Below are 26162 nucleotides of genomic sequence, written 5' to 3' on the forward strand. Positions count from 1 at the left end.
TGTTCACCCCTCTCTGTACTCCTAAGATGCTTGCGGACTTCATTATGATCTCAGCATTCACCCTCCTACAATAGTCCCTTTCCCTGCCTTGCAATAATCCTTTTGAACTAAGTCTCCGCTTTCTCAGTTGGTTTTTTATTTGACAGATGTGACTAAATGTTGGGGCTATATAGATTATAGGTTACATTTATGTAAGGGAAACTAGGTTAAAATTCACACTGAGGCAAGAAAAATAAGGTAAAGTTCAAGAGTGAATATGAAAATGAAGTTAGGGACCCACTCATTTGCTTTAAAGATTCTCAGGGGATTTTTAGCTGAATATGTATATAAATATATGTTTTTGTCATGTGAATATTCTTAAATCTAAAAATGTTATATGTATATATTTTATATATATAGTATGTCTATCTATGAACCTAAAATATTTTTTCTTTCTTTCCTTCTGTCTGTTCTTTATTTCTTTCTAATTTTCTTCCTTATTTCTCTTTCTTTTCCTCTTTTACAGACTAGAAGGTCTCTCTCCCCTCTACTGCTTTTTTTGAGTCACTACCCAGTTGTCAGCCAAATGCTGCCCTTCCTTGCCCCCCCTTTCATGCTTTCCATGCCCTTTTAATCTCAGGCTTGGGCACAGGGCACAAAGCCCCTCTCCCTGAGGTCCACCCCTAAAACATAGCCCAGCTCTGAGGCACTGAATGCTTTTGGTGTGTTTACACCTTATCCATTCCAAAATCACTTAAAGTAGTAAATAATACCATTTAGATTGATTGGACAATTTGATTAAAAATCTCAAACTCTACTCAGATGGCCTATTTCTGGAATTCTTTGTATTTCTGGTTCATGTCTTAAATCTGAGAGATTAGTTTTTAATTATTGACTAAAGAAATTGTGGTATATGTATACAATGGAATATTGTTGAGACTTAAAAAAGGAAGAAATCTTGTAATTTGCGACAACATAGACAGAACTCAAAGGCATTATGCTAAGTGAAAATAGATAGAGAAAGACAAATAACATATTATCTCTCCTTGTGTAGAATCTAAAAATATACATACCAAAAAAAACCCCCAAAAAACTATGTTCATAGATACAGAGAACAGATTGGTGATTGCCAGAAGCAGGGAGTAGAGAGTAGGAGAAATAGGTGAACTATTTTTTGGGTGGGTTTTTTTGGTTTTTTCTTTTTTTCTTGGTATTTTTAGTTTAGATAAATTGAAAAGAATAAAAGATAGAAGAGTTCATCACCAGAAGGTCCGTACTACAAAAAATGTTAAAGGAAGTCTTTCAGGCAGAAAGAAAATTATACCAGATGGAAACATAATACACAAAGGAATGAAGAGCACTTGAAATGGTGATTATTTGGATAAATATACAACTTTTAAAAATTTTCTTACTATTTAAGTGCTTTAAAAGATAATTAAATGCTTAAACAACAACAACAAAATAACAATGTACTCTGGTATTTATAATATATGTAAAGTAAAATGTATAAGAACAGTAGCATAAAGACCAGAGAAAAAGGAATGGACATATACTATTATAAGTTTTTATACCATAAGGAGTGGTGTAATATCACTAGAAGATAGAGAATGATAAATTAAAGGTGTGTACTAAAACCCTAAAGCAACTACTAAAATAACAAAACAGTTTTATAGCTAATAAGCCAACAAAGGCAATAAAATCAATTTATATTAAAAAAAAAAGATAATCCAAAAGAACAGAGAAAAACAGGAAAAAAAGAGCAAAACACACGTAACATAAATAGAAAACAAATAGCTTAACAATATCACATCAAATATAAATGGGCTAAGGGCTCAAATTAAAAGACTTATCCTTGTCAGATTAAATAAACAATACAAAACCCAAATATATGCTGCCTTCAAGAAATACACTTTAAATATAAAGACAAGAATAGGCTTAAAAGTAAAAGGATGAGGAAAAGATATTCCATACTAACACCAGTCATAAGAAAGCTGGGAGAGCTGTATTAATATTGGACAAAGTAGATTTAAGAAAAAAGAATATAACTAGTTATAAAAAAGGTAATTTCATAATAATAAAACAATTAATCAAGAGGACATAACAATTCTAAATATTTATGCCCCTAATAACAAAACTTCAAATTACATGAAGCAAAATTGGATAGAACTGCAAAGAGATATAGGTAAATCCACAATTATGGTCAGAAAAATCATTACTCCTCTCTCAATAGTTAACAGCTATAGACAGAAAATCCCCAGCTTTCTTCACTCAGATCTTAGGAGATAAGGTTGAGTATATCCAGCAATTTTCTTTATACAGTCAGAATCAGAGCAATCAAGAAACATTTGAGGGCTTCCCTGGTGGCGCAGTGGTTGAGAATCTGCCTCCCGATGCAGGGGACACGGGTTCGAGCCCTGGTCTGGGAGGATCCCACATGCCGCGGAGCGACTAGGCCCGTGAGCCACAACTACTGAGCCTGCGCGTCTGGAGCCTGTGCTCCGCAACGAGAGAGGCCGCGACAGTGAGAGGCCCGCGCACAGCGATGAAGAGTGGCCCCCGCTCGCCGCAACTGGAGAAAGCCCTCGCACAGAAACGAAGACCCAACGCAGCCATAAATAAATAAATAAATAAAATTAAAAAAAAAAAAAAAGAAACATTTGATTGCTGGTCAGCTATCATCATTTCCAGGTGCTATATTAATCAGAGCCAGATGTGTGAATCAATACTGGGAAGTAGCAATATATTAAAGAAATTAACAGCCCAGGAATCAGGGAAACTTGAATTCTCTCACTTAATAAATACATGACCTTGGGCAGATTGGTTAACTTCTTAAAGCCTCATTTTTTTCATTTGTAATATTGGGATAATAACAGCATCACTAGGGTCTATTACATATTGCATTACCTATTATTATATAACAATTTGAATCAGATACAAGTCATTTTAATCCCTGACACACTCCCATTTGGTCTGATTGGAATCTCTTTTTTGTCTCTCCCTCCGTCCTTTGTTTTAGAAAAAGAGTTTAGTTGATGGGAACACTGTTAAGTGTGGATATCACGGAAAGGATATCACTGAAACTAACAGTCACTTTCTATGCAAAGAAATACAGCCCTTTGTTCTGTGCCTGCAGCTGCCTCTTTTAGACTTGGCTCAAGAAGGTTTTTGTTAGTGCCTGCCAGACAGGATTATCTGGGATTGTGTTCCAGCAAGCCAAAGTCATGCCAAGCAGAGGAGTCAAGTAGTTGTGTATACTTAGTATCATGGCATGAAGCCACGTGTTGTAAAGAACACTGCAGCAGGAGCAGACCTAAGTCCTAATCGTAGCTCTATTAGGAAGAAGTGCATGACCCTTACCAAACCTGAACTCTCTGGGTCTAAATTGCATTACCCATAAAATGACAGAATTTGATACGCATGGTCACTCAGTTTCCGCAAATTCTATGTTACTAGGAATGACTCTCTAGAAACAAAATGTTCAGGAGACTTCAATAATTCATTTACTCCTCCATTTATTGACCAGTTTCAATTCAGTAAGTGCCAGGAGCTGTTCTGTTCTAGACATTGGGGATTCCATAGTTGGGGGCAGCGGGTAGGAATGGTCAGGGGAAGAGTCCTTGCTTTCAAGAATTTTTAATTCCTTGGAGAAAAAGAATGATACACTAAAAGGTAAATATATAATATAATGGCAACCAGTAAAAACTTGAGGAAATATTGTTATCAAGAAGGCAATATGTAAAAGATTGTTCAATCCAGTCTATTAATATAGTTCCTTTTTCATAGTCATTCTAACACAAAAGGGAAAGATATTTCTTTCTTGATCAAGTCAACTAAAATGAGCTATCTCCCAGATGCATGGTTAAAAGTCAGTAGCATAAAAAGGTAGAAAATTTAGTGACAGCAAAATGAAAGAGTCAGCTCTGACAGAAGGGGATAGGGACATAAACAAATGAAAATGCTCGTCAGGGAACAAAAGAGGGGAAAAAAATGAGAAATGCCAGGTATAATTCTAAGTATATTTCAGGAGCTGTGTATCTGTTCATTCTTAACTCGTCACAACAAGTCAACCATTTATGTATTATTACTATTTTCCTCAGTTTAAAATAAAGAAATGAAGGCTCAAAGAGGTTGAGTAACATGCTGAAGGTCTGTGCTAGGATCTGCACGCAGTTCTCATTAAGTTAAAAATCAGTGCTCTTTCCCTGAAACTCTTTTAAGAGAGTGGAAAAGTATGAGCTCATCATTGTACAAGAACCTTGAAATTCTTGATGTGACACTGTTATGTGACCAACCAGACACAGATCACGGTGTATCTTACCAAATACCAGTAGTTGTATTGTAAAAGTGTAGATTTCACACTGAAGATTAAACATGGTGTATTTCTCTGAAATTTTAAGACTAATCCCTGTTTTACATGAAAAGAAAATCCCTCCAGCCTTTATTGAATAAAACAGATGGAACTGATAAGCGAAAGGGAGAAAAGGGAAGGAAGCTCACATAAGGCAAGCTTAAAGTGTAGGGCTTAATTCATGTTAATTATAAAAATAGGTGGTTGACTATAGCACAGAACAAATACTATTAGCAACACTTTCATGTTTGTGATTTGCATTGAAAACTGCTGATTTTGTCTGGTTGCAGTCACAAAGATTTCTATTTTTTTAAATAATACTTCTACTTAAAGATAATGAGTGGACCTGAATCTTCTTTCATACTTCCAATTCTGAGCCTGATTCTTATTTTTATCTTAAATATTAAAATCTTCATGACCAAAGCTTCCAAGCGACATTTTCCTCCAGGACCCAGACCTTTAACAATTATTGGAAATCTGCACATCCTTAATCTGAAGAGGCCATATCAAACCATGCTGGAGGTAAACAAATAAATAATTTTTCATTTAATTCATGTTTATAATTTCCTAAATCATTTTTACCCTTGTGGGTTTATTAGCATGTATGTATTTAAAACTGCTTCATATACAGTATGTATAATGAGGTAATTAGATAAGATTCAAAATTAATAGAGCTGCTTTAAATTTAATTTTTACTTTTTAAAATTTGTATATATAAAATACTAGTAAATCTATTTCTATTATTTAAAGTGGTATTTTTATCTTAACGTATTTATGACTTGCGAACTTTATCTCAACTACTTCAATCTACATATTTCATATATACCCTACTATGAAGGAACTGAGCTGTGATCATAGTCTTACTCTAGAAATTTTTAGTTAAACTCAAAACAGTGTGTTCAAAAGTCACAACTGATAGCACGGCCCCAGAAACTGAGACCCAGAATTTAGTTTTGAGCTTGCCATTAATTAGCTGTGTGAATTTATGTAAAAAGTTGGTCTCTGTTTTCTTATCTGTAAAATGAAAGGGCTAGACAACGTACTAGACCAATTTTTCTCCAATTTCCACTTCAAAGATTTTAGAGTTCCTGACTGTGGGATAAGATGGAAGGAAGGAAGGAAGGGAAGAAGGGAAGAGGGAGGGGGAGCAGAAATTTATAGTTGGGATTTGGCTGTAAATTTCAATTTTTAAGTTCTAAAGGGCAGATACTTTAAATTGAGTTCTGCTATATTCTATAACTTCCTAGTTTGAAAAGCCTAGCAGGAGATATACTGAAGAGACCAGTACTTTACTTCAATGGGCAACATAATAATAATAACATTTCATATTTGTATTGTAGTTTTTATTTTACAAAGGGCTGCTAGGATTCCACTTACTTCTCACAGCCACCCTAGGAGGAAAACAGGGATGATATTTTTATCTCAATTTTACATATAAGTGTGACTCAAAGCGATTGACTTATTTAGTAACTAAAAAACCAGGACTTGAGTTTTCTGATCTTCTGAAACTACTTTATGGCTTTTTCTCCTACATTCAAAAGTCACAAAACACAAAGGTTAATTCCTCAGAAGAACACTTTCTTTCAATAGTGTCCTTCATCTAATTCCATATGCCCCAATCACGTGTGTTTGTTTCCTCAATATTCCTGTCCTTTGCTTATATATTAACCAGCCTAATCTCTTTACTACTTAGTCTTTCATTTTTTTTTTCTCATTCCCATCTCTGTACTATTGTTCTGTGCTAATTTCACCTATGAAATGTGTTCTCCCCACTTCTCCCTAAGCTCTGTCTACCATTTTTCTTCTTTAAAATTTACCTCTCGGGACTTCCCTGGTGGCACAGTGGTTAAGAATCCGCCTGCCAATGCAGGGGACACGGGTTCGAGCCCTGGTCCGGGAAGATCCCACGTGCTGCGGAGCAGCTAAGCCCGTGCACCACAAATACTGAGCCCACTCGCCCTAGAACCCAAGTGCCACAACTACTGAAGCCTGCGCGCCTAGAGCCCATGCTCCACAAGAGAAGCCACCACAATGAGAAGCCCTCGCAGCGCAATGAAGAGTAGCCCCTGCTCGCCGCAACTAGAGAAAGCCCGCGTGCAGCAGCGAAGACCCAAGACAGCCAAAAAATAAATAAATTTAAAAAATAAATTTTAAAAAAAGAGGACTTGATCTTTTTTTAAAAAATGTACACTTTCTGGAACATTCTGAGTATTAGAGATGTGACGAGTCTGCCTGGTTAAGAGATCTGATCATTCTCCCATCACAGATTACTGCATCAAGTATCTTACAATGCAGGGATTGTGAATCACACCAGTAAATAGTTCATTATACGGCTTTAGTAGATTCTTACCATCTTTGTCATCTTTCACCTGTTCCACTAGTTAGGCACGGAATGTGGATAAGCCATGAGTGAGCAAGGGGTGCTCAGAGGAATCCACTTAGGAAATTGAATTTTAACAAAAGAGGACTGTCAGTTATTACAAAAATTATAAAGCACTAAATGAAACCTTAGTATTTATTCTGAGCCATGTCAATGCACAATAGTGCTGCAATTCAATTTTTTACATTTGCAAGTGAAGTTGCTATCTTCTAGAATGTAAGAAAAAGGAGCCTTGTCAATTCCCATTTTTCAATAATACCACAGACAATCGACCATATTATTTCACTTTGGACTCTGCTAGCATAAAACCGCAGGTTTACTCTAAATACACGTGCTAGAGAACACTAGGTCGGACAACTATGACGACTAATTAAAAAAAATTGTTTTTAATTTATTTGGTTGCGTTGCGTCCTCGTTGCTGCGTGCAGGCTTTCTCTAATTGCGGTGAGCGGGGGCTACTCTTCATTGTGATGCTCGGGCTTCTCATTGCGGTGGCTTCTCTTGGGCGCGAGGGCTTCAATAGTTGTGGCACACGGGCTCAGCCATTGTGGCTCCTGGGCTCTAGAGAGCAGGCTCAGTAGTTGTGGCGCAGGGGCTTAGTTGCTTCGCGGCACGTGGGATCTTCCCAGACCAGGGCTCGAACCTGTGTCCCCCGCATTGGCGGGCGGATTCTTAACCACTGCGCCACCAGGGATGTCCCTAGGATGACTAATTTTAAGCATGGTCTTTTATCTCTGGTATTTATTAAGTCATCTGGGGTGGGGGCGGTTAGGAACCCCTTTGTGAATCTGACCAAAAACATAAAGCGTGTCTCTCAGAAAATGAATACACTCACAAACACACTAAATTTAGCAAACAGTGAACTTTTTAATGGTCAGGGAATATTGGATTTAAGTGGTACTGCTCTGTGAGACCTATGGACAGTCAGCCTTTTAAAAATTTAAAACAGAATTATTCTGATCCTACAAGGAAATGTTAGTAGTAAATTTAGTATACTACATTGAACCAGAATAGTTTGACCTGGAATCACCTGGGATTTTGCAAGCAAAACACTTAGATTGATAGCTCTGACTATAAAGACAAATTTTTTTTATGTCTCATCTAACCTCTAAGTACATATATCTATGACCACAGGTATAATATGCAAAATACTCTGGATACATAGAACTTATTTTAAGTCATATAAATATTAATTGTAAGTTACTAAATTCCAATAAATGAAATCCTCTTGTCTAGTCTGGTCTGCCACTGTTAGTTGAGGTAAAATCTAAGTCTATATGAGATGCTATTTCTATAATGCTTTCAGAAACAGTGGTATCATTTCCAATATCCCAAGCATTACATATGTATATTTAATTTACTCTGTTGTTTTTTATTTTTAGCTTTTCAATATGTTTCCTGTTTTGGGATTCCTCCTAAAAAGTTATAAGTACTCAGGAATAGAGATGAATTATTTTCCTTGATAAGGATGACTTTCCTCGATTACCATTATAAATTTGGCAAAAATGATCCAAGAAGTTTCACTGATTCCTTTCTGGTGAGACAGCAGGAAGCAACAGCATTTTCTTCTGAGGTTACCTTAGCCTATTGTTTATTATTTGATTTAATTAATAGCATCTGGAGGAAAAATACTCCTTTCAGAGAAGAAAGATAACTAGACTCAAGTTAATAATGACAGATTTGTACACTACAAAAATGCTATTTATTACATTTTGCATTCTTAAATATTTTCCACCTCTGTTTATGTCACTCTCTGAAAAAACCAAGATATACAGAAGATCTCAGATATGTTAGCTTTTAGAATTAATATTCTTTTTTCTTTACAACCTTGAAAAATATGTTTCAATTGACAAACTCGAGAGATAATTTAAGGTTTTTTTTTGTAAGAAACAGTGCCAGGAATTTTCCAATCACTCAATTAAAAACTTATTCCCAGTTTTCCTAAATGAGAAACAGACCTTCCCATTTTTTAGAATTATGTATCATTATTAGCATCTGGGATGGGCTTTATCCTAAAATTCTGCACAACATTGTCATAAAATAAAATTCCACTCGATTGAGGGAAGAATGTAACACTTTGTTTTTTCAATTCACTTGAGGTTATTTGTGATGGTTGCCCAGGATAAAATTATTTCATCACTAATGATTCCTCTTCCTCTTTCAGGAGAAAGATACATCTACTGACTTTTTCAGTGATGACAATTTGGTGGCACTTGTTAGTAATCTGCTTGCAGCAGGTACAGCGACCACGGCCTCCACGCTGCGCTGGGGGATTCTGCTCATGACGCGATATCCTAAGACCCAGAGTAAGTCTTCTAAAATTCAGAGCATTGTCTGAAGGAGAGGAAGCAGAAACTCTTGGACTGGACAATGCAGAATTCTAGAGTTTCCCTGATACCTTTATTTGTACCCTTGAGGATAGTTTGTACCTTTAGTCTCCTTGTGATATAAGAAAGTAGATTTTCCCCTCTAAGCAACCTGAGATGGTCTGAAGGCATCACTACATGCAGGTCCCCAGAGGAGCCGTAGGAATAGAGGCCTGGAGGTGGAAGCAGTGGGGGGAAAAGATGAGTCAGAACTCAGAGAGCACTTGGGCTTGACTTTCACATTTAAAGAAAATGGAGAGACTGTTTCAATACCCGCCTCCCACCGCAGACTGTAACCATGCTCTGTTTTATCCAGAAAAGGTCCATGATGAGATCGCCAAAGTCGTGGGTGCCTCGAATGGCACACAGAACTCAAATGCCTTACGCAGACGCTGTCATTCACGAAGCACAGAGATTTGCTGATATCCTGCCCGCAAGCTTACCCTGTGCAACCACCACAAATATTATATTTAAAAATTACTATATTCCAAAGGTAAGGGTTTAAGAAGAGGGGTGAGGGGAAAGGGAAAGAACATCAAAATGCTGCTCAAAATCACAGAGGCGCTGAGATGAACTGGTGCGAGCTAGGTAGAGTGTTGTGTTAGAAAGAGCCTTGGAGTTGTAGGGCATCTAACTGACCCCGTGCTACTGCTGTTAGGTCCTTTCGTTTCCCTGAGCCCCAGTCTTCTCTTCCATGGAATGGAAATAATCTAGCACAACTACGAGGAGAAAGTCCATGTAAGATGACCAGGCACATAAATGAATGAATGGATGAATGGATGACTATTATTTAACAAAACACTTAAAAGCAGTTGATTGCTTTTTGTCACTTGAAAACTATACCAGTTCCTGTGATAAAACAGCTAACCACAATGATAGTATGGCAAAACTTTCTTCAAGAGGAAACTGTGATTCACCAAGCTGAAGCAGTGAACATTGCCCTTGATTTCAAGGCAAACTTTTGTTTTTATTATTATCTTGGTGTAGTTTTAGTTTTCAGAACACTCTTTCCTATATCACAATTAAAACTACTTTTGTTGACAGCCCTACATTGTTTCAGAGTATGTGGCAAGCTATGGAAGTGGGGTAGCTTATTTTGGAGGATTTGTTTTGATGGGCTTGTTAAATTTAGTTTGTCCACCGTCACTGTCCCTGGAGATAAAAGATCAAACTTTCACAGAGCCCCCAAACCCACCAGGAAGGCTCAGAGTCACCAAATGAGGACTATTTAACTGCCATCATATGAATTTAGCAACTGGAATTTATCAAAAGTTAAATAACATGCTGTTATCACATAGCAGATACCTGACTAAGAATTTATTCCCAGTTCTGAATCCGAAGCTTGTGTTTTTTAGAAGGTACCGAATGAAAATTTGGTTGAGTACATGACTACTTCACACTCAATCCTAAGCCCCACCTCCCCCTTCTCCACTTCCTATTCCTTCTAGAACACACTGCTTCACAAAAATTGCCAACCAAGGTCACCATACATCTTAAAGAGCCACTTTTTTTAGGAAGAAGTTTCATCTCTGTCACTAATAACACTTTTATCTCTAGGGCACTGAGGTCATCCCTGACCTCTGTGCTTTGGGATCAAACACAGTAGGAAAAACCAAAAACATTTAACCCTAAACATTTCATTTCCTTAACTCTACTGGGAAGCTTATCAAGAAGGAAGCTTTCATGCCCTTTTCAGCAGGTAAGGCATCTTACTTGAGAAAGGTGATTTGAAAAAACTGGAGAGATTTGGCTTTGTCTTAAGCCAGTGCTAAGGTTTTATATCTTTCCATGTGGCACTAAACTTCAGAAATATGGAAGAGTCCTCCCCCGGCTTTCAATTGGCTGTAGGACTTTAAGCACTGGAAGGATATTTTCTTAGGGAATCCTTGAAGATTCCTTGTGGGTGAGGCTAGGGCAGAGCCTCAGGAATTTGAAGAGAAAGTCAAGCAGGGCAACAATGGGCAAACCCACTTCACTCCAACCAGAGAAGCTTTAATTGTGTAAATACCAGTGTTTCTCTTAGGATTTCTTGAAGAAAGCAAAGTGGGGAAAAGAAAAGAGCTTTACATTAAATTTGAAATCCATGAACTAAATGAACTTACTCTATAATTGTCTGGATTTCTAAGAACCTGAAATGAGTTCTCCATTTCCAGAAAAGAGTCTTAGCAAAACTTCACCATAAGCAGTTTGTCATCTTTGCACTTGTACAAACAATGGCTTAGCATCACTCCAGATTCCCATTCAGTGATGGGTAAACAGCAGCCACCCAAAAAATAGACTTTCTTTACCTACTGATAACTAAAGGATGCAGAGAGATACAAAGCACAATCCATTCTCCTAGTTTTTACACACATACACACGTAGGCACAGAATAATATACAAAAAATGTTGCATGTATTCATGACTCCTGCTTTAAAATGAAAAACATAATATCACATCTGGAACAAGAGGTAAAGTAAATGAAAAGTAACATACATGTATTTGCAGTGTTTCGAGCTCAATTTCTCTCAACACTTCCCTGCATTATAGTTTGGGGGGAAAAAAAAGCCACAGAAATATAAACAATGATCTCTGGAGGATACACCAGCTATATCTAACTCCAAACCTTCATTTTACAAGTGAAGAGATACATATTGCTTTCCAGAGCCCTTTATCAGCTCTTGGACGTACTGCTGTTCATCTTTAAAGAAATTATGTTCTCTATGACACCCTGTGAACAGTAATTACTTTGACTTTTGTTCTTGAGCTCTGACTGACACTGTGTTCAGGGCCTCCGTGGTTTCTCACGCACTTGGACCTGGAGCTTCTTTGGACCACAAGGCAGCAGCAGATAGATTTTTGCAGGGTGGCCCCATCCTTAAAGGATTTTGCCCAGCTTACCTCAGGAATTCTAAACATCTCTAGATATATATATATATATATTTTTTCTACTTCAGGAAATCTAGGAGTAGGAATACTATTTTTTATCATACACAAACAGAAATATTACTAAAATATAATCCCAAGTGTCACAATAAGAAAAACTATTATAAAATCAATTTTATGCCTGAACTGTGAGAGCTAAATCTCTCCAAACCCTCATGTTTCTCTAGTTGTGTTTGAAGGCGCTCTTTTCCCCAGTTCTATCCTTATCACTTATTACTTACTGCATTAAGGTAGAGATTTTACTTTCTCTTATATAGGGATTAACAGAAACAGCTTTGATTCGAAATCAGGAAATCTGAGTTTGAATTCCAACCCTTTCAGTCCCCCGTTTTTATGACTTTATGACTACATGTTGGCAGTGGCATACTTAGTGAATGTGACACCAGTAGCAGATAATTTTTAACACCAATATGAGAAAATAATATTCAATAATAATCATAAACTAAAACAATAACTTTGATCCTTCTGTGAGTCTGATATAATAATTATGTATGTAAATTACTGTCAAATAACTAATAAACTTTAATAAAACTGAAATGTCTGCAAAAGAAACAGAACTACTAAATTATACAATTCATGGGATATTTTATTTTCTTGATTCATTCTTTAGTTATAAAACGATGAATAAATAATAAATTTCATGTCAATTATCCAAATGCAATAAAACCGTTCATGTGTGAACTAAAATTGCGCTTATTGAACAAAAAATATTACATTTTGCTGTTTCCCTATTTAAAATTTTATACATGCCACATATAATGTCAGAATTGAAGTAACTCGAGTTCTTTTTCTAAATCACTACAACCACTGGGTTACAGTTTATATTGAATCTACTCTCTTTTTTTAAAAGAGTTTTTTTTTTTTTTTAATTTATTTATTTAGTTGAGCTGGGTCCTAGTTGCGGCAGGTAGGCTCCTTAGTTGTGGCATGCAAACTCTCAGTTGCTGCATGCGAACTCTTAGTTGCAGCATGCGTGTGGGATCTAGTTCCCTGACCAGAGATTGAACCCAGGCCCCCTGCATTGGGAGCACGGAGTCTTAATCACTGCGCCACCAAGGAAGTCCCTGAATCTACTCTTAAAATGCAGGAATATATAGGGGTCGGAGACACAAAGTGCATTCCAAGTGAGTAAGAAAGGTTCTGAACTCTTAGGAATTTACTCTCTAAATGAATGCATGTAACTGATTCTGTGTGTGTGTGTGTGTGTGTGTGTGTGTGTGTGTGTGTGAGACAGAGAGAGAGAGAGAGAGAGAGAGAGAGAGAGTGAGAGGGAGAGAGAGATTGACTTGCGGGGCAACACTGAGAGTTCTTTAAATTATCTTCCACATAGAAAAAAAATAATAAAGGAAAATGAAAATGTGCTCATTGGAGGCTTACCTCTCTATTATTAAAGTTCAAACAGTAATCACAGGAATTTTTTAGAATTTAGATCAACAATAGAGTTTTTTCAGAGACAAGTATTTTATTACTAAGTCCATGGTGATGATAAAAAGCAGACAGGCTTTTAGTCCAGCATTATTTTTTTTTAATCTCTGAAGATGTTGTACTGCTTATTTTTCACTCTTGGGGCAAACCCTGCCCATTGCCTAAATATAACCCTGCCACTGAATATAGGTCACAGAACCTCCTTTCTTCTACTCCCGTATTTTGATCTAATATTATTTCACTTGTAAGTTTGCACATTTTCCCATCCAGTTATGTTGGGATGGAAAGACTGTAAACCCTGAACCTATAACCTCAGAAATCTGGGTCAATATTGAGGCTGGCTTGGGAAGTCCATAGGCTTGCACAGGGTTTCTCTCTGAAACATGGACATCAGTGGTCAGAGAATCCTTACACAAGGTGACTGTGTTCACAAGCCCTCCCCTTCAAGTTCTTTTGATTTGGTGAAAATTACCTGGTGCTCCGTATACCTCGTACCTCCCCCGTATACCTCCCTGTCCCTCTCCCAAGTAAGTTGAATTCCGGTTATTCAATTGTACTCACTTTTCCATGGACCTAGCAGGCTTTCAAAATAAGCTCAAAGTCACAAGATTTTTTAGAAGTAAGACATGGGCCTAAGGATGATCCAACAGGCACACAAACCAGCTTTAACACTCATGGTTCCAAGCCTGGGGCAGGTTGTCCAACAAACCAGCCTTAAGATTAGGCTTGTGCACTAATCAACCTCAGTGATCACTGGGTAATACTAGGTGAACCCTTACTTTTCTCTCAGTAAGGTAGCACTAGTCCATTACATAGCATTTTGGGTGCCAACAGTCAGGGCTGAACTATGCCAAAGCATATTTCACCCCATGAAGAAACTACTTGCAGTGCTGCATTCTGGATGTTTTTAAGAAATAATTATAACGTGATTTTCTCCAAAAAAGAATTCTGTGACTGGACCTTCCAGAATTCTGTGACTGGGTCTTCTAGTTTCTAACTTCTAGTTTCTAACAGAAAAACAGTCTTAGTAAAAACCACCGGTTTGGGTTTGATATGGTTTCTTGTGTTGTATGCCTTTTGCTCTTAAAAACAAACAACCAAAAAAACTAAAGCTGGTTAGGATAAAAATTAAAATAGACAATAATAACAATAGTAACAATAATAATAATTTTGAGTATTTATTGTATATGAGGCACTGTTCTAAGTAGTTTAAACTTACTCCTAGAAAAAAATCCTGAGGCTGATACTATCTACCAGGTTGTAGAACTTGAATCTACAACCTCTGGAGCAACTAGCCTGGGAAGGCAAACCACAGTCTCTGCTGCAATCAGCCCAGAAAGACCAGGACTTACTTGGTCAATGACTGCCAGCTTCCCTATTTTTCTTTTTTCTTTTTTTTTGCACCCTTCCAACTCAGGACCTACCAGAGAGAGCCCTAAACCATTATATAAGAAGCCCCTCTTGATAGCCCACCTCTAGCTTTCCCATGTTAGTAGCTTCCAATCAGAGCATACATGAAACCCCTCCTTTCTTCACTGTTGTCAAACAAAAATTGTACTAGACTGAGTTAAAGACGCAAGGAAGACTTTATTCAAGTCTGTTGCAATAGGGGAGAGAGACTGAACTCAACTCCTTTGAAACAAAAGGTGGGACAGCTTTTAAGAACTGGGGTGAGCTAGTGGAGAAGTACTAGAGGACCTTAGGGGGGAGGTTGGTCAAAGCCATTAAGCCATCTGTGTTTGCTAACTAAGGCTTATGGAGTTGGGCTCTGACACCCTCTTGCAGAGACTGGGAGTCAGAGGCCCCCATCTTTCTAGATTACATTTCAAAGGGATGGCTTCCAGATCCTTGAGAAAGAAGGTCCTGTTCCTGGGTTGGCAAGACGTTGGGAGATTTATATCTCAAAGGGGCAGAGAAAGAAATTTACAATTGCAAGTTTTCTCAAGTAATGCTCTAAGGAGCTCAGGAGCTATAGTCAGGAAGAAACCTAAGGTTTAGTTGAGCTGAGAATAAAGTTAAGATCATCTTGGTCACTATAAAACTTTCCCACTGCCCCGCCTGCCTTTGCTCCCTTGCCTAGTGCAAGTGATGCTGCAAGCTCTGAATAAACAGCCTCTGTTTGTCCTATTTTTGTGAAGCCTGCAGCCTCCTAAAAGTAGTCATTCTCTCTTATACTTAGAAATCTGAGTTTGAATTTAAATTTATTCCTTGCTTTAAAGCTAACCAAGTCTTATGTTTTGTTAACTATTAGTTACATTGTGCCTAATAAATGATTATAATTCCTTATTCTTTCCGAAGTAAATTGGACTGTTTCTTATCTTCATCTACAGAAGAAAAGTTACAAAGATTTGCCCTCCCTAATGAAATAGCAAAGTACTGACCAGAGTTATAAGGATGTCAGGGTGTTCAAGAGTCACAGCCTGCTTTCTTATCTGAATCAGTTGATTCAAATTCAGGCTCTACCTTTTTCCCCACCCCCTGGTAATTCGTTACAAGTGGCTGGCAAGTCTCGACTCAGCCTGCAAGTGTTGTAATAGGGCTTTCTTTAATGACTTCCTGTCCTCTTCCCTTAAGGGGATTTTTAAGTAAGTATTGTTTCACATTCTTAGACAATAAAAGAACCACATTTCTGGCATAGTTTGAACTCCAATAACCAATCAATCTTTCATTAGGAAAACTTTAGAATAATAAGGCTCTTTAAAAAAACACTGCGAAGCTTTTTAGAGATCTCTTTGCCAATTCACAAATCAATACGTTTCACTCTTTTGTGATCTCTAAATGTTTTCATAATTCTACAAAGTGTTATTACCATGGCATTGTTTTCCATATAGGAGAAGAAAAACTTTTAAGTTTTTGTAAGTGACAAAGTAGGATACAGAACTAAATATAGCATATATGTCAATGCTTCTCAAACTTTAATGTGAATCACCCAGGGATCTGGCCAAAATGTGAATTCCGATTCAACAGATTTAGAGTGGGGCTTGGAATTCTGCATTTCTTAAAAAACCATTCTTGGAGATGCCCAAGCTTCTGGTTCACAGACCCCACCTTGAATAGCATCAGTATATGTTAGTTTACATAAAGACAATACTCAGATTTTATATACAGTTTTATGATCAGAAAAGTGTATGTACATACACATTAAAAAATCAAATAAATAAAACCAGACTGGAAACATACCAATTACTAAAAGAGATTTGGGGTCATGGGTGAGTTTTTGTTTTCTTTTATTCCATTTTTCTTTTTCCTCACAAAATAACATTTCCTCAAATTTTTTTGCCATGAATATAACTTTTTCTGTTAACAGAAAGCCTCTTCTCTTTCTCCTTTTTTCTTTCTTTCTTTTTTGTTTTTAAGCAGAAAGGCACATCAAGTGCTGGTGATGACCAACAAGAATAAGATCAGCGAGTCAAATGTAATGACTCTCAAAGGTGATGGAGGCTGTGGACAAAGGTTAAGAGAGGTTGACACTTGCTTGATCCATGGCAGTTATGTGACTATAATATGTGTCTTATGGTCACTTGAGTGGTCAGCTGGCTTCCAAAGTTCTTGCCGTGATTCATCCACATAAGACAATTGTAGATGATCACACTTTTGCTGAGGTGGAGGTAAGACCAAAGAGCCAAGACCCAGTCATTCTCAGAGACTTCTTGGTATTGAGGATGCCCAGGCTTCCCTTCAGATTCACTCCCAGGACACTGTTTGTTTGGTTTCTTTCTGTTTTTTAAATTTATTTATTTATTTACTTATTTATTTTGGCTGCATTGGGTCTTCGTTGCTGTGCGTGGGCTTTTTCTAGTCGCGGTGAGCAGGGGCTACTCTTCGGTGCAGTGCGTGGGCTTCTCATTGCGGTGGCTTCTCTTGTTGTGGAGCACGGGCTCTAGGCGTGCGGGCTTCAGTAGTTGTGGCACACGGGCTCAGTAGTTGTGGCTCGCGGGCTTTAAAGCACAGGCTCAGTAGCTGTGGTGCATGGGCTTAGCTGCTCCGCAGCATGTGGGATCTTCCCAGACCAGGGCTCGAACCCATGTGCCCTGCATTGGCAGGCGGATTCTTAACCACTGCACCACCAGGGATGCCCCCAGAACACTGTTAATTGGGAAAAGATTCCTCAGCTTCCTCCCACAGCAGGGTTCTGCTTGGATTGGGAAAATCTGTGAAGCAAATTCAGTAGACTTCAACTTATTACTTTTTGCATCGGGGAGACATCTGTTTATAGAACACGTATAAGGACATTATAGGCAGTTAGCAGGGGGGTTAAGTGCTTTAAAAATAATTTTTACTTAAAGGAAAGAAAATTAACCCAAATGTATTTGGATTAAAGGAGTCCAGCTGACTTGAATACTTTTTTGACAGAAAGGAGATGAAATGAAAATTAATTGTGCCTATTCTGCTTTTCTGAGATGACAAGGGCATCAGATTTAAAATCCCAGAGGGCAAACAAACTAACCTGACAGGTCCTAAAGAAAGTACTCCAAGCTCCTACCTGCCAAGGGGAACTAAGCAGTCTGAGAAACCTCTTCAAAGACTGTCAAACATGGTGCACCTTAGGCCTCTTATCACAAGCTGGGGAGGGGGGGGGGCGCTGTCATTACTAAGGAATCTAAGGAATTTAAATTTATTGATCCATTAAATGTTGGGAAAAGCTAGAAATAAGACTTTTGTTTCAAGAATGCAGAAAAAAGTCCATAAAAACCACTGGTTTGGGTTCTATAAGATTTCTTGTGTTGTATGCCTTCTGCTGCTTTTTATTAAATAAAGCCCTAAAGCCTTGTTAGGATGAAAGTGAACTAAACAATAACGATAATACTAATAATAATAATTGCTCACTTTGAGCATTTATTATATGCCAAGCACTGATCTAAATATCTTTCATCTAACTTAATCCTAGGAAAAACCCTATAAGATTGATACTATTTATTATCCCTATTTAACAAATAAGGATCCAGAGGCACAGAGAGGTGAAACACTTGCCCAATGTCACACAGTTAGTAAGAGGTGGAGTGGTTGTGAACCCAAGTAGCTCAAGTCCTGAGTTTGCTCCATAGGGAAGGCAACAGAATGTCGCTACTGTTTTTGGTCAACTTTAAAGAGGCTTTTCTTGTCTCTATTCAAAGCTCTATCACATGGGGCATATGTTGACTCACAACAACTGAACTTATTGAGTCAGGTCTGAAATTTGTCTGCCAATAAGTTTAACCTCACACTGGAGCCAGGCAGGGTTGTTGGATGAAAAGATCATTCATTTCATGGAGCCTGTATTACCTTTTCTACCTACCAAGCAGTTTTGAGCACAGATGAGCTCAGGTGCTGAATTCCTCTCTCAAGTGAGGATCACACTGGCCTGAGAACTGCTAGTGGTGAATCTCAAGCCCACAGGTCTGGCCAGACTCAGGGACATTAAGGTGATCTTAGTATTTCTCATAACTGACTGAGTCAGAAAACCTAGGCTGCCCTCACTCATCTTTTGACTCCCTAGAAGTAAGTCCTAAAGGCATCCCCAAACTTTTAGGAGGGAGATGATCATATTCTTATCTACTTAGTAAGCATATGCAGTAACTAGCTTTGTGACCTACATAAGCCACATGGCTTCTAGGCCTAGGTTGGCTTAACTGTAAAATAGGGACATATCTTACCTATCTTGTCTGCCAAGAGGCAAGAGGTGGATCAGATGATATTTGAGGGCCTGTCAAGCTCTAAACTGAAAATAAGGGGCAAAGGAGGAAGAGTAAGGGAGGGGGCCCTGTTCAATAGTTTACTCCTCAAAAGCCAGAGTCCCATTTGTTTTAATTCCTGCAGTAACCAGATAACTCCTTCAGTTCATCAGTTCATCTCTAGAGGGGGTGCTTTGCTCCTAACACACCTCCAAACCAGGCCCCACTACTAGAGTTAATAAAGATGGTGTTTAATAAAAAATAAATAAAATAAAAATGAGTTGTTTCAATAGCATCAGAATAAATTTTTTTTTCAACTGTATCAGGAGAGATTTTTTTTCAATCCAGTCTCGACTACAAATCTTATTAGTAAGAAGCTTCGAATAAGAATAAGATATACAGTCATTTTATGGCAAACTATATATTTCTATCTACCTTTGGAGCAGATTTATCTGCAGTGTTTCAAACATTAAGATAACTAAAAATTTCATATTAATAGCATTTTTTACTGAACTAAATTAGATACTTGGGGTAAAGCCCTTTGAAATAGCATTTCACCTTAAAAATTCAGTCTTCTGTTTCCTCCCCTTCTTTTCTTAACACTTAAAGGTAATTAAAAAATTTTAAAAAAAGAAAGAAAGAAAAAGATGTGCACACCAGAAGACAGTAACAAAAAAAGATTTTGTTTACTGGCTGTTTTGTTTTACATTTTATTTTCCCATTTTTTACTTTCTTTTTCAGTTTCAAAACAAGCCTCTCTCCACATATATTCCCACCCCCACCCTTTTGCAGAGAGCAGACTTCAAACGTCACTTCTGCTTTCAGGTCTTAAAGAGAAGGGGAGGGCAGGGAGGCAAAAAAGTGACCGAGAGTTATCTCAAAATAAAAATTAAATACAGATTTTCTTATTTCAAAATCCCCACGTTCTGCCAATTTGAAAATACCTTTCCTCCCCTCTTCTAAGGTTCCCAGACCGTCAGAGTATTTAAGCCACGGTATAAAGGAGGTATCGTGTTGTTTACAGTTCTTCAGTCTGCACTGGGTGCCGTGTGCCTCCCTGAAGCCTCTTAAAAGGTTCTTGCTGTCGGTTAATTTCAGGCTGGAGTTTCCGGAAGAGCACTTTCTTTTCTTAAGGATGAGCGCTCCTTCACCAACTCTTGAACGTTCCTCGGGCTCCTCTTCCCCACTGAATCTCCTCGGGGAGTCAGGTCCTGAGGGACCGTGAAACTGTCCGTCCGCGGCGTGGACACGGGGGTCTCTCTCTCTCTCTGTGCCGAGAGCTCGGGGTTCTCCAGGGGTCCCGGCGCCCCGCAACCGGTTTCACTCCGTGTTGGCGGGGAAAGTGACCGCGGTCATGGAGCGCTCCTCGGTCAGCGTGGTCATGCAGCCCTTCGCCCACGCGACCTGCAGGACTTCTTGTGTCACCTCATAATCCACGATCCGCACGAGGAGGGGTTTGGGTGGGTCCCCCGGAGCTCGGGAGGGAGCGTCTGCACGGCTGCCAGAAATTCGCTTTTCCCGTGGAAAGAGAGGCGAAGGGCAGTCGGGTTCCCGGCCCTGTCCGCCCGCTTTGAAAAGGTCCTCCTCATCGGCCACTTCTTCCCGTGCGGAGTCCCCCTGAGTCCCCAACCACCTCTCCGGGTGCAGAAGAAAGAGCACTTTCTCTCGGACCCAGGAGTCACAGTGCACATTCTCTCCGGCCTCGCGATGCTCGCGGGCGCCGTCCCGGCTGCTCCTCGCCCCCGCCGCCGAGGGTTCCGGCGCGCCCAGGGCCAGGGGAGCCCCGCGCCCCGCCTCGCGCACAAACGGCCGGGCGCGCCGCACGCTGTGGGGCGAGGCCGCGAGATTCGGAGCCCCGCGGGGACCCGGGGCCCCCATCCCGGGAGGAAGGCCATTCATCCGGTGGGTCTTCCGCCAGTTCTCGCAGCGAACGCCAGCGGAGCTCTGGAAAGCGCAGGACGGCCAGTTGGCCGTGGGCGTGGCCTCCTCGCGCCCCGCCTCCCGGGCCTGGGACTGTCCCCGCTCCCTCCCGTCCGCACCTCCCTCCCTCTCTCGCGGCTTTTGGGCCTTTTAAAGGCGAAAAACCTCACTTGCCCCGCAACCCCACGATCGCCCCTCCTCTTCTTACCTGCGATCCTAGACCTGCGGCCGTGGTCTCATTTCTGAGTCTCTCCCCTTTCTCTTCTCAGTTCTATCCTAGTTTCCAGCCCACCACCGTTTGTCTCTAAACAACAGGAGACACCCTTGCACTGCACACACACCCGCACTGCCCCACGAAATGTCCAACACAGTGTATGCCTTCTTTCCAAGGACTCTCCTTGGAGTGAAGGAACAAGGAAGTTTAAAAAAAAAAAAGTCTGATTTAATCAAGTTCTTCTGATAAAAGTTTCCGTGTCCACTCCGAATCCACCCTCACCATCCTACCAAGATTATCGAATGTAGATCAAAAGCATCTGATTGGGAAAGTTGAGTCCTTTGAGAAAACGCCTGTGTATTGTTTGTTGTTCTTCGTTGGAATGCGGGAATCAGTAAGACAATGGTCACACCGGTCTTCATTTTGGTTTTGGCCATGCTTGTCCAAAGGGGCATTAGTGCCTTTGATCAAACGGAAATAAACAAAACCAAACCGCTACAAGAACTTAAGGAGGGCTTCCCTGATGGCACAGTGGTTAAGAATTTGCCTGCCAGTGCAGGGAACACGGGTTCGAGCCCTGGCCCAGGAAGATCCCACATGCCGCAGAGCAACTAAGTCCGTGCGCCACAACTACTGAGCCTGAGCTCTAGAGCCCACGAGCCACAACTACTGAGCCCACGCGCCACAACTACTGAAGCTTGCACGCCTAGAGCCCGTGCTCCACAACGAGAAGCCACGGCAATGAGAAGCCCGTGCACCGCAACGAAGAGTAGCCCCTGCTCCCGCAACTAGAGAAAGCCCACGCCGAGCAACGAAGACCCAACGCAGCCAATAAATAAATAAATAAATTTATTTTTTTAAAAAAAGAACTTAAGGATTTAAAATTTTGTGTTCGTTTTTAAAATTTCCCCTTTCACTACTCCCCTACCTCCCTCACCCCCCCCCTACACACACACACACACACACACACACATCTTTAACCCCAGAAGTTAAAAAAATATATATATATATGGATCTCTGGGTAGGCTTTCAGAATCTCTCGTTGCCAGGCCCTCTGACACACTTAACTTTGCCTGAGGGTAATGCGGAAAGCTAGCTAACAGAAAAAAGGGAGCTTAGTTTGTGATTTCCAGTTTGTCCTCGGTTACAGGTCCTTGCTTTATTAGAAAGTGTTCACTTTTCCTGTCTACTTTAGAAAAAAATGACTGCAATGGTGGAAATTTCTGCCCGTACTTTGAAGGACCAAGTAGTATGGTGAAAGATATTTTGGAAAGAGAGGACCTTCTGATGTCTGACAAGTCACTAAAAAAAAAAAAAAGTGTACAAGGGGTGAGAAAACCTGAGTCATACCTGGCTGACTGGATGCCTGACCTTGGGCCAGTTACTGCTAAATTACAATTAACTAAATTTTTCGAGTGTATTAGGCAAGAATTGCTCTAAGCATTCTATATATTTAAACTCATTTATTCTTTTTTTTAAAAAATAAATTTCTTTATTTCTTTTAGGCTGCATTGGGTCTTCATTGCTGCGCGCAAGCTTTCTTTAGCTGCGGTGAGTGGGGACTACTCTTTGTTGCGGTGCGAGGGCTTCTCATTGCAGTGGCTTCTCTTGTTGTGGAGCACGGGCTCTAGGCATGCGGGCTTCAGTAGTTGTGGCTCTCGGGCTCTAGAGCGCAGGCTCAATAGTTGTGGCACACGGGCTTAGTTGCTCCGAGGCATGTGGGATCTTCCCCGACCAGGGCTCAAACCTGTGTCCCCTGCATTGGCAGGCGGATTCTTAACCACTGCGCCACCAGGGAAGCCCAAACTCATTTATTCTTCACAACAAACTAAGGAAGTAGCTCTATAGTCTCCTTGAGAACTCTGAAGAACAGGGAGGTTAAGATCAAATACCAATAAACAGTGGAGCCAGGATTCTCACAAGTTTAAATGGTTGGTCCTATTTTAAATGACCTTCCTATTTTTAAACCTATGACTTCATGTTCTTTTCTCTTCATTTACTTAACCAGGAATCACTGAGTGTGTGCTAAATGTCAGCTACTGTTCTAGGTGATGGAGGAAAGAAGCTGAATTGCTTGTCCTGTTGGAATTTTCATTCTTTACATCAGTTACATACATCAAATCCTCTGTTCTAACGTAGGAGATAATAAGCTAACTTTAACGCACATGAAAATCAACTGCAGGCTAATGCGCTAAACTACTCTCTAGGATTCTGTTCTTATAGGTTTCGGGGAGGGCTTAGAATGTGGATTTTTAGCAAGACCCTCAGCAACTCTGATGCTAGTGGTGCATGGACAACATTATAAGAAACATTACCAAAGATAATACTCTAGACCATAGATAAACTCTAGGCCGTTTTTTGCTGCTTTCATGTGGCAATAAGAACACTGTGTTTTCCTTCCTTGCAGGAATATTGGGAGAATTCCAATGAAGGTGCCTGTATTCTGAGGGAAGTGTAATGTAAACCACAAGATTTATTGCTTTCAAATTTTCATGCCAGTGGGGGTTGGGTGAGGGTTAGAGTAGGCATGGGGAATGGGGAAAACCTATTTGCTGAGGAGTGAGCCTGATTCATCCACCATAAAGCACCTGCATTTCTAGATGTCAAGAAGTTGTGTATTAATGCATAAAAGAATGTTAAGAGGAAATGCCAAACAATTTAAACTTCAAAGAGATAAAGTCTAAAAAGAACATAAAACAAAGAAATAGGCAGCTTGCCTTCAGGATAGTGGTGTCTGCTATGCTTTAATATCTCACAGTGCATAAAAGCCTGATAAAGGGTGCTGATAAAATGAACCATTTACTTCCCCTCTGAATTGCCTACTACCAACTCTAATTTAAGGAAAAGAGGCTTTGTCATAAGGATATTAGGAGCTGACAGATTTGTTGGGAAAGTGGGAATACCAGACTTTAAAACAGGTAGAAATCAAAGCTGTTGCCGAGGGAATGAGGAGTTGGTACAACAGGAACAGATTTCTCCGCTGGACAGATGCACTCCAACTCTCTCATTTGTCCCTGTGGCACTTACTCAGGAGTCAAATTCCACTCAGAAGTATCCACCTGGCTCAGTTTATGCAATCTGCTTACCCCTTTACAATACAGGACAGTAAAAGAAAAGGTACAGTCAAAGAAGCCTTTGGGGGATCCCCTTGGCTTCTGTAATGGAAAAGCAAACAGCTGGACTTACCACCTAATAAAACTGTATGATAGGGAAAGGTAACATTCCAAAAAAGAAGTCAGGGTGCTGTTAAGATTTTTTTGAAATTGCACTAATGTCTATCACACTAACTATTATAAACAGAGTGTGGATATGGGAGTGACAGGGTATTCTGGATAAGGCCACATTATGAGCAATGGTGCAATGGTGAATATGGAGGCACGTGTAGAGAATAGTTTTGTCCTTGACATTTCTCTTCTCTCACGTCTAAAACACTCTCCATGATTTTATCCATCCCGTGGCTTCAACTGCAACCTGTACTCTGATGATTCTCCAATTTATATCTCTATTATAGACCATGATGCTTATTTCCAGACTTGTGGTAGATTGTATTATTGTCTCAAATTATTTATTTCCTCATCCTGAAAGAAGATCATACTTCCTGGCTTGTGTACCACATGACTTGCAATGCTCCTTATTCCCATACACTTCTCTACCCCACTGATGTTGACTTTGGCCATGTGACTTGCTTCAGCTTAAACAGGTGTGACGTTGGATGCCATCTGAGCAAAAAGGAAGAGTCATTGCAAGGTTGGCCCTGGGCAGGCCCCAATCAGAGCTACCATCTTTGCTGTGATCTGGGAATGAAGACAGTACATGGGACAGAGCTGACTGGAATCCAACAAAGTTACAGCAGCTGATACATATTCTAAGCAAGAAACAAACTTTTGTTATAGTAAAACAATGAAATTTGAGGGTTGCTTCCTACCACAGTCTAACCTAGTGAAAAATGTTTCTGTTCAATTTTCTACTGGACACCTCTTTTGAATGTCACTTGAGAACTAAAATGTTGCCTGCCATATTAGTAAACAAAGGATGTTGCAGCCATCAAGCCATTACATTACAGCTGTCCAGATTGTGGACCCTGAGGGAACTCAGGATGGAGGCAAAGGGGCTGCCCACTTCAAGCCCATCTAGCCGTCAGCCCCAGCAGTCGCCCCCGACGGTGCACCTAAGGAAACTCAGAATGAGAAAGCATAGGATAACTGCCCCAGATAGCTAACTGGACCCAGATAGCTGGGGTGCATAGCACAGGGATGATTTCAGTGAGCCCAGACTCCTGTATCTTCCCAAACATAGAGAAGCGCTAAACTTAACTTGAGATACCCGATTTTCTTTTATTAACAATAATCTGTTGATATTTCAACTACCTGGTTTTGTTGCAAAAACTCCTATATATCCTGGCTTCCTCCCTCTCACCCCCCCGTCCTCTTCGGAGCAGTCTCTCAGTGTTATTTGAGATGCTGTCTCCCACGCTTGAAGTCCTAAGAATGTCCGCCGAATAAAACATAACTCTCAACTTTTATGTTGTGCTTTTCTTTTTTCAGTCAACACACTCTAAACCTAAAATACCTAAAACTGAACTCATTATGTATTCTCTTAAATCAGTCCCCTCTTTCAAGTGTTCCTTATCCCAAGGATTAGCTTGACTACCAATTCTATTGTCTTCCCTTTCCCTCAGCGGCTAGACCCACCCCACATATCTAATATTTAACCGAGTGTTGATGTGTGTGTATGTGTGTATTTCCTCTGTCCCTACCTCTCCAATCCCCACAGCTACAAAAATAAAGTCAGACCCTTAGGCATGACATAAAATATCTTCATAATCCTACTATCACTGTTTATAGTTTAATGAATAAATGAAAAAAGAAACAAACAAGCCACCTAAATGAACACAAAGTGCAAGTCTGAGACTAGGGTGAGGTTATTGTGTATAAATAAAATCCAGCCTGATTAT

General features: G+C 39.8%; 2 protein-coding genes across 5 annotated transcripts in view; both read right to left on the reverse strand.

The window, feature by feature from the left end:
* Nucleotides 1–26162, reverse strand: part of CENPQ (centromere protein Q) — a 313629-nt gene that overhangs the window by 257376 nt on the left and 30091 nt on the right. Inside the window, exon 9 of one of the 4 annotated variants that reach the window (XM_059938536.1) lies at nucleotides 8955–9246. The exons of the other annotated variants lie outside the window; for them this stretch is intronic. Within the exon in view, the coding sequence (XP_059794519.1) occupies nucleotides 9208–9246 (39 nt within the window). The 3' untranslated portion in view covers nucleotides 8955–9207. Of the gene's footprint in view, nucleotides 1–8954; nucleotides 9247–26162 lie in introns of those variants that run through there. 4 annotated transcript variants of the gene reach the window in all.
* On the reverse strand, nucleotides 19742–21023 carry C11H6orf141 (chromosome 11 C6orf141 homolog). Its single transcript, XM_059937433.1, has one exon. It carries the CDS (start codon nucleotides 20971–20973, stop codon nucleotides 20395–20397), a length of 579 nt encoding a protein of 192 aa, XP_059793416.1. The 5' UTR covers nucleotides 20974–21023; the 3' UTR covers nucleotides 19742–20394.

The sequence above is a fragment of the Balaenoptera ricei genome, chromosome 11 (genome assembly GCF_028023285.1).
Source record: "Balaenoptera ricei isolate mBalRic1 chromosome 11, mBalRic1.hap2, whole genome shotgun sequence".
NCBI lineage: Eukaryota > Metazoa > Chordata > Mammalia > Artiodactyla > Balaenopteridae > Balaenoptera > Balaenoptera ricei.